Raw genomic sequence first — 13574 nt, forward strand, 5'->3', positions numbered from 1 at the left:
GTGAACCTAACTCTGAAGTTTACACCCATGGGGTTATGCTCTGCCAAAAACTCATTTGAGTGAGTTATATTTGAACCATTTTAACGCTGACATCATTTATAAAGCCGTTCAAAACAACTGAAAAGGGCTTGGATCTCATTTCAGTTTGATTTTGGAAGATGTGTTGCATGGACTTGGGAAGATAGCTCAGTCAGTAAAGTACTTGCTGCGTAAGCATGAAGACCTGAGTTCAGATTCCCAAGAACCTACCCAAGAAGCCAAGTACAGTATGCATCTGTAACCCTAGTGCTGGGAAGGGAGACAGGGGGGCCCTGGGCTCACTGGCCAGCCAGTCTAGTTGAATCAGAGAGCTGCAGGTTCAGCGAGTGACTGTCTTAAAAATCAGGTGGAAAGTAGCTGAGGTGCAGACCTCTGGCTTCTGCATGCATGCACAAGTGGAGTGCCCACAAAGAAACATGGATGCTCATACACCCCGCATGCATCAAAATCAAAACAAAACAGTTGCTTAAGTAGACAGAGGTGCCACCCCTAAGGGTCACAGAGAAGGGCTTTGCTGCTGTTTGTCACGTATTTTTAGGAAGAATAAACGCCTCTGGTTTGCTGCTTGCCTGCTCTGTGCTCTTCCCCAGAGATTTCTCAGAGAATCACCAGGCTCCAGGAGAGCTTTTCTGAGACTAGTGTAAAAAGCAGTTTTCAAACCATATGCTTCAAACCTCATCTGGTCCTCCCTCTGACCGTTCCAGCCCTTGACTTTGAAAATGGCTTAATTTGTAGACGCGACAATTAACATCACAAGCTCCAAATGAGTTTCTGAAGCATTGGAAATTTCTGTCATTGTCTGAGTGAACGGCAGCATCTGTATGTGGTATAATTTGTGTTTGCAGGACGTTGAGGCGAATACAGTCAGACTTAAAGAACATGACCAAGATGTCTTGGTGCTGGAGAAGGTCCCAGCGGGGAGCAGAGCTTCTAATCAAGGAAACTCACAGCCTCAGCAAAAGTATGTTTGCATCCAACACTGTAATTGCCAGACTATGATTAACCTTTTCACATGGTATCATTTCTACAATAGCATGTTCTCCCTTTGTGTGGAAGATGGCAGTGTGTATGACTTTTTTTTCTCTCTCTATTGACTAATCACACATCTTGTGGCGTATAATGTATCCATTTCTGGCACTGCGTTGAGCTTGGTGCTGTGTAGAGTAATGCCAGAGGCAGTTTTGTCCTTTTCCAAAGTCTCTCCCTCCACATTGTTCAGCCATAATAGCTTCAAAAAGAAGACCCCTCGAGAATAATGCCCGTAGGCATGCCAGGCAGCTCAGGGTGTCACTGGCCCCAGTGATGAGAATCTACAGTGCCCTAGGGGCATGTATCATAAAGCATTTCACCTTGTTATTAGAGTGACTAAGCATCATGGATAAAACTCCGGTTTTGAATTGATAACGTGTGCTATCTCACTTGCTTCCTGGGTACTTACTCTTGCCAGCATCAAACGGGAATTTCGCTTCACGATCCTTAGGCTCCTTGTTTAACTCAAGTCATTTCCAGCGCATCCGGGTCCCGTTTCAGCTCTTGCTGTAACTCCTTACCTAGGGCTGTTTCACGAAATGTACCAACACTTGAGTGATGAGACAAGAGACTTAGCAATGATCCTCTAGGAAATTGGGGCTTCTGGATTCTTAAGTGGGGATTCATTTTCAATCTGTGTATAAGAAAAGCAAATGAATGTTTGTTTGCTAAAGAAACATCACCAAATAACATGTTGAGAGAGCATTTCCCTTTGTTGCCAAGTAGAGTGGGGTTCCCTTTATCAGAGCACTCACCAAAGCTGATACGTTTCTATTGTTTCCACTAAAAGCCTATGGCTCGAATGTTTTCGTCGGGGTAAGTCAACACGTCTGAGAAGAAGACAGGAAGAAACATATCATTAGATAAGCACAGTATGTTTTGCAGATTTTATCTAGTCCTTACTTACAGCAACCCCCTGTTAAGGGATGGGGCATTTCTGCTCTCATTGGCTAGTGGCTTGCTCAAGGACTCAGAACTCCAATGGGATTCCTTAGAGCACAGATTCTCAACCTTCCTAATGCTGCTGCGACCCTTTAATACAGTTCCTCCTGCTGTGGTGGCCCCGACCACCAAATTGTTTTCTGCTGCTTTGTAACTGTAATTTTGCTACTGTTATGAATCAGAATGTGGATATCTGATATGTGACTGAAGGGGTCACGACCCACAGGTTGAGAGCTGCTGCTTTCTTAAAGGGAATTTCAGCCTGACCGGCTTTCTGTTCCTCTCACTTCCTAGCTTACAGTAGCAAAGAGGAGTAGAAGGGTCCCTGGCTCCACGGGTCCCAAAATACTCAGATAGGTGATACATCTGAACATACCAATGTTTGCCCCTATGGCTATTCCTTAAGCGCTAGGTTGACTATGTGGTACTATCAGTACTCTAGAGCGAATCAAAGTGTGTGGGAAGATGTATACTATGCTACTTTATATGAGGGGCATGAACAGCTGCATGTTTTGGTGTCAATGTGTGCTAGTACCAAACTCCTCAGATAGAGACTGATGACTGTAGGTAAACACTGAATCTTCAACACTCCATGGGAAATGCTGCAAACCAATATATTTTAAAGGGGATGGCATTAAAAAGAGTTGTGTGGAAATCTGTTATAAAACTCTAGACTTCCATATTTCTTTATTATTTATTAATTATCTTTGCTTTTATCTGTTCTTTCTGGATTGAACCCAGAGCCTCATAAGTGCTAGATAATTGAGCTATGAGCTATGGCCCCAGCCCTATTATCACTATTATTACCCATTTTTTGACGGTTGTCTCTGTAGCCTACTGAGGAGGATGACAACAATGGCAACTTTTTTGGGGGGAGGGAGGGTTTATGCTATGTCCAAGATTTTTATTTATAACTAGATGATTTTGCAGATGGCTGCATTCTTTATTACTATCTTATGTCTCAGGAAAATTGTGATATCTGGAAAATTCTTCTTAACTTTGAAACATTTGATCAAGAGATACCCTGAGACCTCCCTTACCTCTCTCATACACGAGGGAAGAATCAAAAGCCTGTGTTTATTACAAGTCTTCTACTGAGAGTGCCTTCCAATTTATAGATTCAGTGGAATGAAAAGTCAAACTAAAGACGGTATAAAAGAAGACACCACGCATCTTACATTCATTTTAGTATCATATCAATTTTCCATGTGTGTCTCGTCATCCAGTCCAAATTTCTTATATAATTCAAAGATAATGCACCCTTCCATGCTTGCAGCAAGCTATTTATGGAACGTCAATTGGTGGTACAAAACAATGCCCCGCACAGTCAGCTCCCTAAAGAACAGAAAGCTGATCTCTCAAGGGGCCGTGTCCCAAGACTGGCCAGAGCCAAACGGATGGTCCCTGTAAGTAAAATTAATGGCTGGCGTTCTCATCGACTTCGGTATCATGCCAACAACCTTGTCTGCGGATAAACATACTGTCAAGGGTATCTGTCTGCAGAACTTGTTCCTTTTGCAATTCAGAGAATATGGTCTTGTTGGTGGCAATAATTTTATTTTTCTGGTTTACTTTCTCCCCCACCCCACACCTGAGAAATCCAGTTTAGCTGATGTCTATACATTAAGCTTTCAAAACTACCCGGCTCTACCCATGCCCCTGAACCCTGAGTGTCACGTCAATGCTAATATCAAGGTAGTAGTTGTGATGACAGAGTCACGGTGACATTCCCTTGTGTGGATGTCTTGGGCACTGGGTTGTGAGGTTCAGTAAGGCAAGAACTTGAAATGACTGTCCTGGGTGGGGTCCAGCCTTTCCTTAGACTGATTTCTCTTGCAATACTCCTACCTTGATCACAGGGAGATCTGCTTTTCCATTCCTCCTCCCCAACCCTGGCTTTGGTTGTTCTAAATACACACTTGGTATTAGGAGAAGATTTCTCACTCACAAGTCCAGGACAACCTGCTGGCTGGTATAAGGTAGCCAACTGGGGTGTGCTTTTGACTGGAACGGGGGTCGCTTTTCCAGGCTGGAAACTGACATGAGTTTTGCACTACATGGTGCTCTCAAACACTGACGACCCCACATAATGAGGACTCAGGCAGTAGCACCTGCCTACTGCTGATGTGAAATAAAACCAGAACCTGATGTTTTAGGCAGAACTGGGGCCTTCTAGAAGTTTCCACACCCTCTTTTTCTCTTCAGTCACCAGCCCAAACTCCTGAGTTCTGTGGTCGGAGGCTAAATAAGGAATTCACAGAGCTAACCACTAGAGGGAGTCAGGTACCCAAGAAAGCTCCTGTGGGGTGTGACTGGCCAGGCAGGAGACCACTCTGCATAAGGGAAGTCCAAACAAGGAGAACCATAATGTAAACACGAACTGCTTCAGAATTAAAGTTCTGACATAGGGGCCGGTTACCAGTGGAGCTCGCTCACCAGACAGCATGTGAAGTAACCCACTCACTCGGCGTTCAGTTAAAGAATGCCTTGATACTCTTACTTAAATACAGATTGCTTTCCAAACAGAACAGAAAAGCCCCCTCAAACAGGAAAACTCTCAATGAAATGGAGAAATTCCTGCTCAGAGTGAGCTCCTGGCACCCAGGCCTGGCCTCTCTCCACCCAGAGCATCTTTCCGTATAGGCAAATAAAACAAAACAAACAGACAAATAGCCCACATAATCATGTTCCCTAAGGCTTGCCAAATAGTTTCCTCACCTGCAGAGGAGGAACAGGAGTAAACAGGGGCCTCACCTAGTTGTTGGAGCATAGTCACCTCCAGGCAGGTGTAGAATGCTCTCTCCACCACCACCCCCCATTTCCTGGTTGGTGTGGCCGTATGTTCCTCCTCTGGCAGCTCACCTAATGAATCGCCTGGATATACTGGCTAGGGCTCAGTAGCAAAGCCCTTGGCCTAGCATGCACAAGGCTCCGAGTTCAATTCCAGGGCTGCTTCACACGCTCTGTGCTCGCTTACGCGGGATCGTATGCTACTCTGTCTCTTCCACCCTTTGCCCAGGAGTTAGACCTACTGATGCTGCAGATGCTCTTGCCATCTCCCCACCCCCTACAGGCTCCTGCAGGCGAGAGAAGCACGCTGGTGAGGAGAAGGGAGCTGGGTTCTCTCTGAGCTCCATTCTCCCGAACATGAGACAATGTTCTTTGCGTTGTTACATTCCTTTCCTGTCGTTTTGCCAAGCAGGAAGGCCAGGTGTGAGTTCTGGCTGGGGGACAGCTTCATCGTCTCCATGGACTCTGGTCACCCGCATTTACTCCTGCTATCATTTACCGTTTCCCACTGTCTTCACTCTGACTTTAGCTCACATCCGATTTTTAAAGTAAACCTTCTCTCGTTGGCTGGACAGCACCCTGAGGAGAGCCCCTGAAGTTATGACTAGTGCGGCCCCCTAAAATAATTCATAGTTGACATTGAATTAGTTACATATAGTTTGCTGTTTCTGATTTACTTCCCATTCATGATGCTCCCTGGGTTTGTTTACCCACTGGCCCTTGGGGGGTTTGTTTTCTTTTGTTTTATTATTAGCTTATTTCCAAAGCATATAACAGCATACAGTTGGAAAAGACAGAACATTCCAGAAATCAGCAGGGAAATCCAGTGTGACACTGACATTTTCTATGAGGGACCCATGTCTGGATAACCCAGTCCACCATTATTTTTTCGCAGCAGCTCCCCTCCCTGCCCTGCCCTGCCCTGCCCTGCCCCAGGGATTATAAATTTTTTATTCTCCCTCGGATTAAGGCTGACCTTCATCAGCTTCAGCTGTAGGAGCTGCTCTCTTAGACACTCCTTTAGTTCTATTGCCTTCTTGTGTGCTTGGGCGATGTACATGGTCTCCCTCACCACAGAGAACACACTAGTCACAGTAGTCCATATGGTTTCCCAGGATCTCAGTTTTCAAAAATACACACCAGTAATGTGTTTCTCCCAATGAATGCTCACTTGTGTAAAACTAATGCCCCTTTTATCTCTTGTCCAGGTATACTGTGATGTCAGGAACACCTGAAAAAATTTTAGAGCATTTTTTAGAAACAATACGCCTTGAACCATCTTTGAATGAAGCAACAGGTATGCATCCAGAAGCCTTTTGTGGGTCCACTAAATCTTGTACAGAGCTGTGAAGAAAGAAACCCAGACTCCCTCTCAGTGTGTGTTGACAAGGCAGTTCTAGAAGGGTGCTCCCAAGCACGTTGGGAGCAGCGTTTCACAGACATCCTCTAAAATGCCATCAGTCTCACCCACCCACAAGTGTCTATTAGTTTGCCATTTAAACCCAGCCTAGTCCCATGGAGCATTTGAAGCTGCCCACCTCAAGGATAAATGGTTCTCTCTGTGGTTGTGGAGTCTTACTCCAGAGTGTAACTAAATACTACCTTGATTGGTTTACCGACAACTGCTCTAACAAGTGCTTGAGACAATGGCATCTGGCTGTCCTACGGTTCTGGAGGTTAGACATCCAAGATGGCGGTGATAGGAGGTTGACTTCCTTATGAGGGTTGTGACAAGAGTCTGTCCCATGCCTCTCTCTAGCTTCTGGTGTCCATTGGCAATCTTTGGTTTCCCTTCACATGTAGATGTACCACCCAGTGTCACACTGGCGAGGTCTTCACCTTGTGAGTCTTCACATGATCTTCCCTCTGTGCATGTCTGTCTCTATGGTCAGTGTCCCGTTTTTAAAGGTCAGCAGTCATTGGTTAGAACCTACACTAGGTACTCACTTTAACTTGGTGGTGTCTTCAAAGATCCTGTCTCAGTATAGGGTCATGTTTGGAGGTCAGTCCTACAACATATCTTTTGTGGATAACAGAGTTCAGCATATGCTTCCTAATAGCAAACAAGCCTTTGCTGTTATGACACAATATTGAGGATAAACAAGACAAATCTCATGAGTGAATTGTGTCCAGTGTTATATCACTTCCACATTGTGGATGAACTGGAAGGAACAGCCCACAGCCAACCTTTTCTTTTTACTCTCTATGATACTGGGTATCGAACCTAGGGCCTCGGGTATGCTAGGCAAAGTGCTATACCACAGAGCTACATGGCCAGTTCAGGCATTCAACTTAAAAGAAAAATCCTATGCTACTTGCTTGTCTCTTTGAATAATGCCATGTGGCAATGTTTTAAGCAGTCCCCTCCACAGGAGGACATTTCTCACTATAAGAAATTCACGGATTTATCCCAGAAACTTAGCGGTAGCTCAAAATCCACTTAACAGCTGATCTTGGCAATATACCCAAGATGAAGACACCATTATTATGTATTTCTTATAAGTGTTTGCCACTGACTTCTTAATCTCCTCCTAGTGCCTTATTCTGTGAAATGATTATCTGAGATTTTGCAAAGCAACAAATGATTTGGGGATTGATTGACATAAAGCCAGGGTCCCAGGCTCCAGGCCTGTTCTTCTCAGAGAAGGATTTGTTGACTCCGTCCAGGTATGATCTCTGATGCATGCCTGATGTAGACAGGAGATCACTCTCTGCCCCTCAGGAAGCTTAGAATGTGCTAGAAGACACAAGGAAATGTACAAACAACTTGAGTTTAAGGCAGGGTGTGGTCAGTGCTTTGAGAAAATGCCTCAGAGAGTTTAGACTTCAAAGTGGTCCTGAGGGAAAGCTGGTAACCAATATCTAGAGCTATTGAGAAAGCCTTCCATCCCAAGAGACAAAATTAGTAGTGGTGTAGAAGCCAGGAAAGAGGGACTGGGAGTCTGGGCTCTGCTCTATTTAATGTGCATACATGGACTGGGAAGGTAAGGAAGTAGCAGGGAATAGCTGAATATGTCTCAGCAAAAAGAGAAAGCTTTGCTCAGGAATAAAAAAACAAGAAAGTTCCTCTGACGGGCATTTGTAACCTCAAGTAAACCAAAATTCCAAGGCCAGAGATCAGAAAAATGTAGGTAGGATTTGTTTTTCTTTGCCCAGAATGTGTCATTAAACAATGCATGAAACTCCATTTTTTTCTAAAATGTATTAGCAATTGTAATGTGTGTGGTGTGATGTAGGGTGGGGTGGTGGTTGGTATGGGGTGGGGTGGGGTTGGAGTGGGGTGGGTGGGTGGTATGGCATGGGGTGATGTGTGAGGTGGTGTGGTAGGTATAGTGTGGTGTGGGGTGGGGTTGGGGTTGGGGTGGGGTGGGGTGGGTGGTATGGCATGGGGTGATGTGTGAGATGAGGTATAGTGTGGGGTGGGGTGGGGTGGGGTGGGGTGGGTGGTATGGCATGGGGTGATGTGTGAGATGAGGTATAGTGTGGGGTGGGGTGGGGTGGGGTGGTTTCATACCTCATTATATCTAAAGAAAGAATAAGACACAACCGGGAAAAATCAAAGGTACCCTTTCTTTGGTTACTTCTTAGGAAGGCAGGGATCAGGACAGTGAATGGACTGAGGACATAACTAGCCTAGCCCAGACAAGCCCCTGGGTCTTAGCCGCAACTCTCCCCCACCCATAGATGAGAAAGGGTGGAAACTAGCCATCGGTGAGCATGCGGGATGTGATTTCTGACCCTTTGATTTCTGATGTTAGAGATGAGGCTAGCATCATTGTTTATAATACTTCATTCACTGCAGTTTTCCTGAAAAAAAGTTTTTTGCAAGTTATCCCCATTACTGCTGCAGATACCAAAAGTAATCCTAGCTCAGGAACATGGAAAATGGATGTGGTGGGAAGGAAGGAATTTATGGATCTACCATGTGGGAGGTACAGTCAGCCTCTGTGCAACTGTGGAAAAACACCACTGTGTATGACAGTGCATCCTCTTGAGACACCAGACCTTAAGATCTGTTAGTGACTTCTGTGACCAGCATCAGTCATCAGATCACTGAGAAAGCATTTCCTAGGAGATTAGCATTTGAAATAAATTTTGAAGATTTGCTATGTGTAAATAGAAAGGAAGACCACATTGAAAGTGAGGCCAGATGTGGTAGCACACACTTTTTATCCCAGAACTTGGGAGGCAGAGACAGGTAGGTCTCTGTGAGTTTAAAGCCAGCCTGATCTACCTAGTGAGTTCCAAGACAGCCTGGGCTCTGCAGAGAGACCCTATCACAAAACTAAAACATGGGGAAAAAAGGGAAAAAAGAGTGCTGGGTGATTGGTCATGCTGTGACCAGCTCCTCAGCCAATCTCTGCCTTAGCAAAGCAGAAAGTCTGCAGGGCTGGAAATGTAGCTCAGTACTACAGCCCTTGCCTAGCATGTGCAGGGGTGTGGGTTTGATCCCCGGCACTACAAAACAAACAAGCAAATAAATAGAATTTAAACAGCTATAGGGTATAGGCCTTATGGGTGTCATAAAAGGCAAGCATTCCCTAACGTCAGGCCAGCAGTGTCCTTCTGTAATTAAAAATCAGCTCCAAACAACTTCTTTCTGGCATCTTCTCTGGCTGAGTGTTAGGAGCCAGTGCAGAATGCCCAGTGACACTGGGGAATGGCAGCTCAACTTCACAAGACCCTAAAATGATTAAACAGGCAGTGATTAACCCTTTACCCATAGACTCAGACTCTGCAATATAATATCACTAAAGACATTGGCATTGCAAATATATTTTAAAAGTTCACATTTCCACTATTCAGAAAGTTTCACGAGTCTTGGCTGGCAAAGGTCCCCCACCCCCATCCACTCTGCTCTTTTTTCCCTTTTAATTGAAAAAGCATCTTGGGTTCTGGGTTTCAGGAAAGTTCCTTCCGGAGCCTTTAGGTTTGTCTACACATGCCTTCCCATCAAGAATGCCTGAATAATGTCATCATCCTTGCAATAAAGAAGCACGATGCATTTCACTGATGAACTAACTAGAACTTGTCCTGAGATAAGCCTTCCTTCCCTTCGTATCCATCACAGAGCATCTCACTGTTCTAATACACTGGCTGGCCTTTCTCACTTCCAGCAAGCACACAGGCCTTATCTCGTCTGTTTTGGCTGCTCTCCTCTGCCCTCCAATTCTGCACTTTAGCTCTCTCCATTTCCCCATAGTTCTATCCTCCTCCCACATGTACTGCTCCTTCTGGAAAGGGGTAAAAACAAAGATAAAAGGAAAGAGATGTTGCAACAAAGGTGGTATAAAATAGACAAATGGCTATGCGTTGACTCAGCATTATGCTATTGCCCATTATAGTTCTTTAATATACAAATATGTTAACATACAAATACCATATATGTAGCTATAGATATATAGATATAAAGATTGGCGTGATAGCTCATGATAGAATTGCATAATGTTTGTAAGGTCCCAGAACAGAAAAATAATGTATTTGTGGTTAAAGTGACTAATGCTGTTCATACAAGGCTGTCTTTTTGTTGTTGTTGTTGTTCATTGTCCTAAGAAGTTGAATTTTGATCTCAAGATTTGTATGCATCAGTAATTTCAGATGAAGGTACTCCCACACAGAACAGCATACCTAAACTGACCTTAGGAACAGGTGAATAGATCCCCTTGCTGCCCGAGAAATGACCACAAAAATTAATCTCGTCTCTTTCCACACTTCCAGATGCGGTTTTAAACGACTTTGTTATGATGCACTGTGTTTTTATGCCAAATACCCAGCTTTGCCCTGCCCTGGTGGCACAATATCCTTTTGCTGTAGTAAGTGTCTACTCTCAGAAACACCCCACATGTATCTGGTCATTACCTCACTCCATCTCCTGAAGGTAAGTCATGGCTTAGGCAGTGCTGTAGATTTTACTCTTATAGACTCTGAGACACTAACATTTTACCTGATGTAGACAGGCATCTGCCTTTTCTTATTTATGGGCTTCTTTGTTTGTTTTCTAACTTTATTTTATGTGCATTGGTGTGGAGTTAGACAGTTGTGAGCTGTCATGTGGGTGCTGGGAATTGAACCCGGGTCCTCTAGAAGAGCAAACAGTACTTTTAACTGCTGAGCCATCTCCCCAGCCCCTTGTCTCTGGGTTTTTAGTAACTGTATGAAGTTACGCCAGTTTACCGCAGCATCTCAGTCAACTTTTCCATTGCTAGAACAGAATTCCCAACACCGAAGAAAGGAAGTTGATGTAGCTCATGGTTATGGAGGATGGAAATCTTGGGTACCAGACAGCTGCATCTGCCAAGGTCCTTGCATTGTGTCATTAAATGACAGAAGCAGGAAAGTGAGCAGACATGCACAAAAGAGACAAAACACAAAGTGTGGCTTTGTTTCCTAACAGCCAGTCCTCACAGTGACTGGTTAGTCCCAGAGAATGAGACATCATGAGCTCCCCGAAGTATCAGCCCTGCCCCACAGAAAGAGACATTAATCTGCCCATGAGCACAGCACCTCCATGACTAATTGAGCATTGAAGACCCCAGCACTTCTTAAAACCTTACAATGTCAATCAATCTTCAACTTGGGAGTCAGAGAAGACAAACCAAACCCAAACCATGCACTCAGGAAGGCAAGGCTGACATCTCTTCTAAGGTTGATTGTTTTCCCCTTACATAATATTGTCTTAAAGCAAAGATACAAGACTTGAGATTCTCAGGACAGTCCATTAGGCCGCTCAAAGACTGCATTTGGTTTATGGCAACTTTTCAATAATGGTGAGAACCAACCTATTGGTAAGCATTGGTATCATAAGCATTCAAAATGTTAAATTGAATAAAAGAAGTGAATTTTGTGAATGAATTTTTACCTCGATTTTGGAAAAGACATGGAAGTATATTTCCCTATTCTGCTCATTTCTAAAGCCACAGAAACTTAGACCCCCAAAACACTTTGCCCTTCTTGAGCAATTAAATATATTCAAGGAGATTATCCCTTTATTTCTTTTTTGAGCAACCCAATCAATGTTGCCATGTTTTCCTTTTTCAAAATTATAATTGGCCTGCCTCGTTCTCATTTTCTTGCTCACCTGTAATTCTCTTTGAAGTCAACAGAATGTGTGAGAATGGGAGATCTGAGCTGAATGCAATACTCAGAGGAAGCTGCAAGAGAGAGATTTGGGGATTTATTTGCCTGGAAACTGTATTTCCAAGTGGTGACAGCTTAATGAGTCTTACCTATATTATGTATTCTTTCTGGCTCATCTTCAGTTTTGTAAAGTAAAATTAACATATTCAGGGTCTCTTCATGCTCTCTTCACTCTATACGTGCTGATCATTATGAGGCCTCTGAGATTTGTTGGAAGGAAAATAAAGACCACTACTGAACTCTACTTATTTTTCTCAGTGCCAGTAAGCCTAATGCAAGGGAAACCTGTAGGAAGTGGGAGTGAAGGTAGGTCACGCCCTCGTCCTTCTAACTTAAAGCTCCTACAGGAAGCATCTGCCTGCCTCTTATTTATTAGCTTCTCCTCTTTGAGAGGGACTCAGAGTGTTCATAGTGCTGGCTTGTTATGAAAAGAGCAGCTCGGGAGGGAAGGCTCATGCCAAGCCCAGGTAGAGAGGAGTGAGGGTGATGGCATTGGCAAGGAGGGAAAAAAAAGAAAGTCAACAACACAAGGAATCATAGGGCACCTGTGTATCCGGTGCCAATTCTGGTGCTATCTTTCTCAGGAGACTGAGGAAGTTAGGATAACTTGATGTAATTTACACTACCTGGTTACCTCCCGACTCCCCCTTTCCGACTGGGCTCTATGAGGTCTTAGATTCTCTTCACCATTCTAGTTTGGTTCAGCTCTCTGAGTTTCAGATACTTTCCAGGACCTTTGAACGATATACCATCACCTTATCCATACAAGATTCTGTTGAGTTAGTGTTAGCACTTCTTTGCAAATGTGGACCTTAGAGCGCTCCCCTCTCCAAACATGGAGTAGCATCCCCAAGGCGGGGGCAAGCTCATCTGGGACCAATCATTTGTTCTCTTTATAATTAATTTCTTTAAAAACTGGAAATTTTAGTGATTCTGTAGCCTTTAATTATAGTTTAAGGACGTTTTGTTTCAGTTTTTGTTTTGTTCTTTGTTGTTTGTTTTGTTTTGTTTTTCCAGGCAGTGGTGGTGCACTTGGGAGGCAGAGGCAAGTGAATCTCTTTGAGTTTGAGGCCAGCCTGATCTATAGAGTGAGTTCCAGGACAGCTAGGGCTGTTACACAGAGAAACCCTGTCTCAAAAAAAGAACATTTCTTGACAATGCATTACATTTTATACAGGTTTATCTTTACTTCAATTAGGTAAAACCAAAGGACCTTGTTAAAACCAAGATAAAAATGCTTCATAGAACTTCTACCTATATTAAACATTCTCAGGGATTTTTCTTAGTGCATTCTTTAAAATGAGGAGGAGGAAGAAGAAAAGGCCTTTTCACTCCTAATAGTTTCTAGAACATGTAAGGCCCTCAGGGCATCTCATTTGTATATCCACCTAGAGAACCCATGGATGTTACAACAAACTAGTAAAGGGTTTGGCTTGCCGGTGGAGAGCATTGTGAGTGACACTCTGGGCCTTGATATAGTCTAGTCACCACTGTTCAATCTATGTTAGTTCAATGTCCACTAGGTTAAAATTGGAATTGCAATGAACTGACTCTGGTTTGATTTAATTGTCCTGGTTTTAAGTTTACATTGCCACATGAGGCTAGTAGCTACTACATTAGGCTGCAAAAGCGTAGTC

At 43.8% G+C, this 13574-nt stretch overlaps 1 protein-coding gene across 5 annotated transcripts in view; it reads left to right on the forward strand.

Moving 5' to 3' along the window:
- The window catches only part of Rapgef4 (Rap guanine nucleotide exchange factor 4), a 299093-nt gene that overhangs the window by 241054 nt on the left and 44465 nt on the right, over positions 1-13574 (forward strand). For all 5 annotated transcript variants that reach the window (XM_040745573.1, XM_040745574.1, XM_040745575.1 and 2 more), the window contains 3 exons: positions 885-1000; positions 6009-6097; positions 10519-10597. In XM_040745573.1, the coding sequence (XP_040601507.1) occupies positions 885-1000; positions 6009-6097; positions 10519-10597 (284 nt within the window). The remainder of the gene's footprint in view (positions 1-884; positions 1001-6008; positions 6098-10518; positions 10598-13574) is intronic.

This window comes from Mesocricetus auratus, unplaced genomic scaffold (genome assembly GCF_017639785.1).
Source record: "Mesocricetus auratus isolate SY011 unplaced genomic scaffold, BCM_Maur_2.0 Super-Scaffold_100004, whole genome shotgun sequence".
In the NCBI taxonomy this organism is placed as follows: domain Eukaryota; kingdom Metazoa; phylum Chordata; class Mammalia; order Rodentia; family Cricetidae; genus Mesocricetus; species Mesocricetus auratus.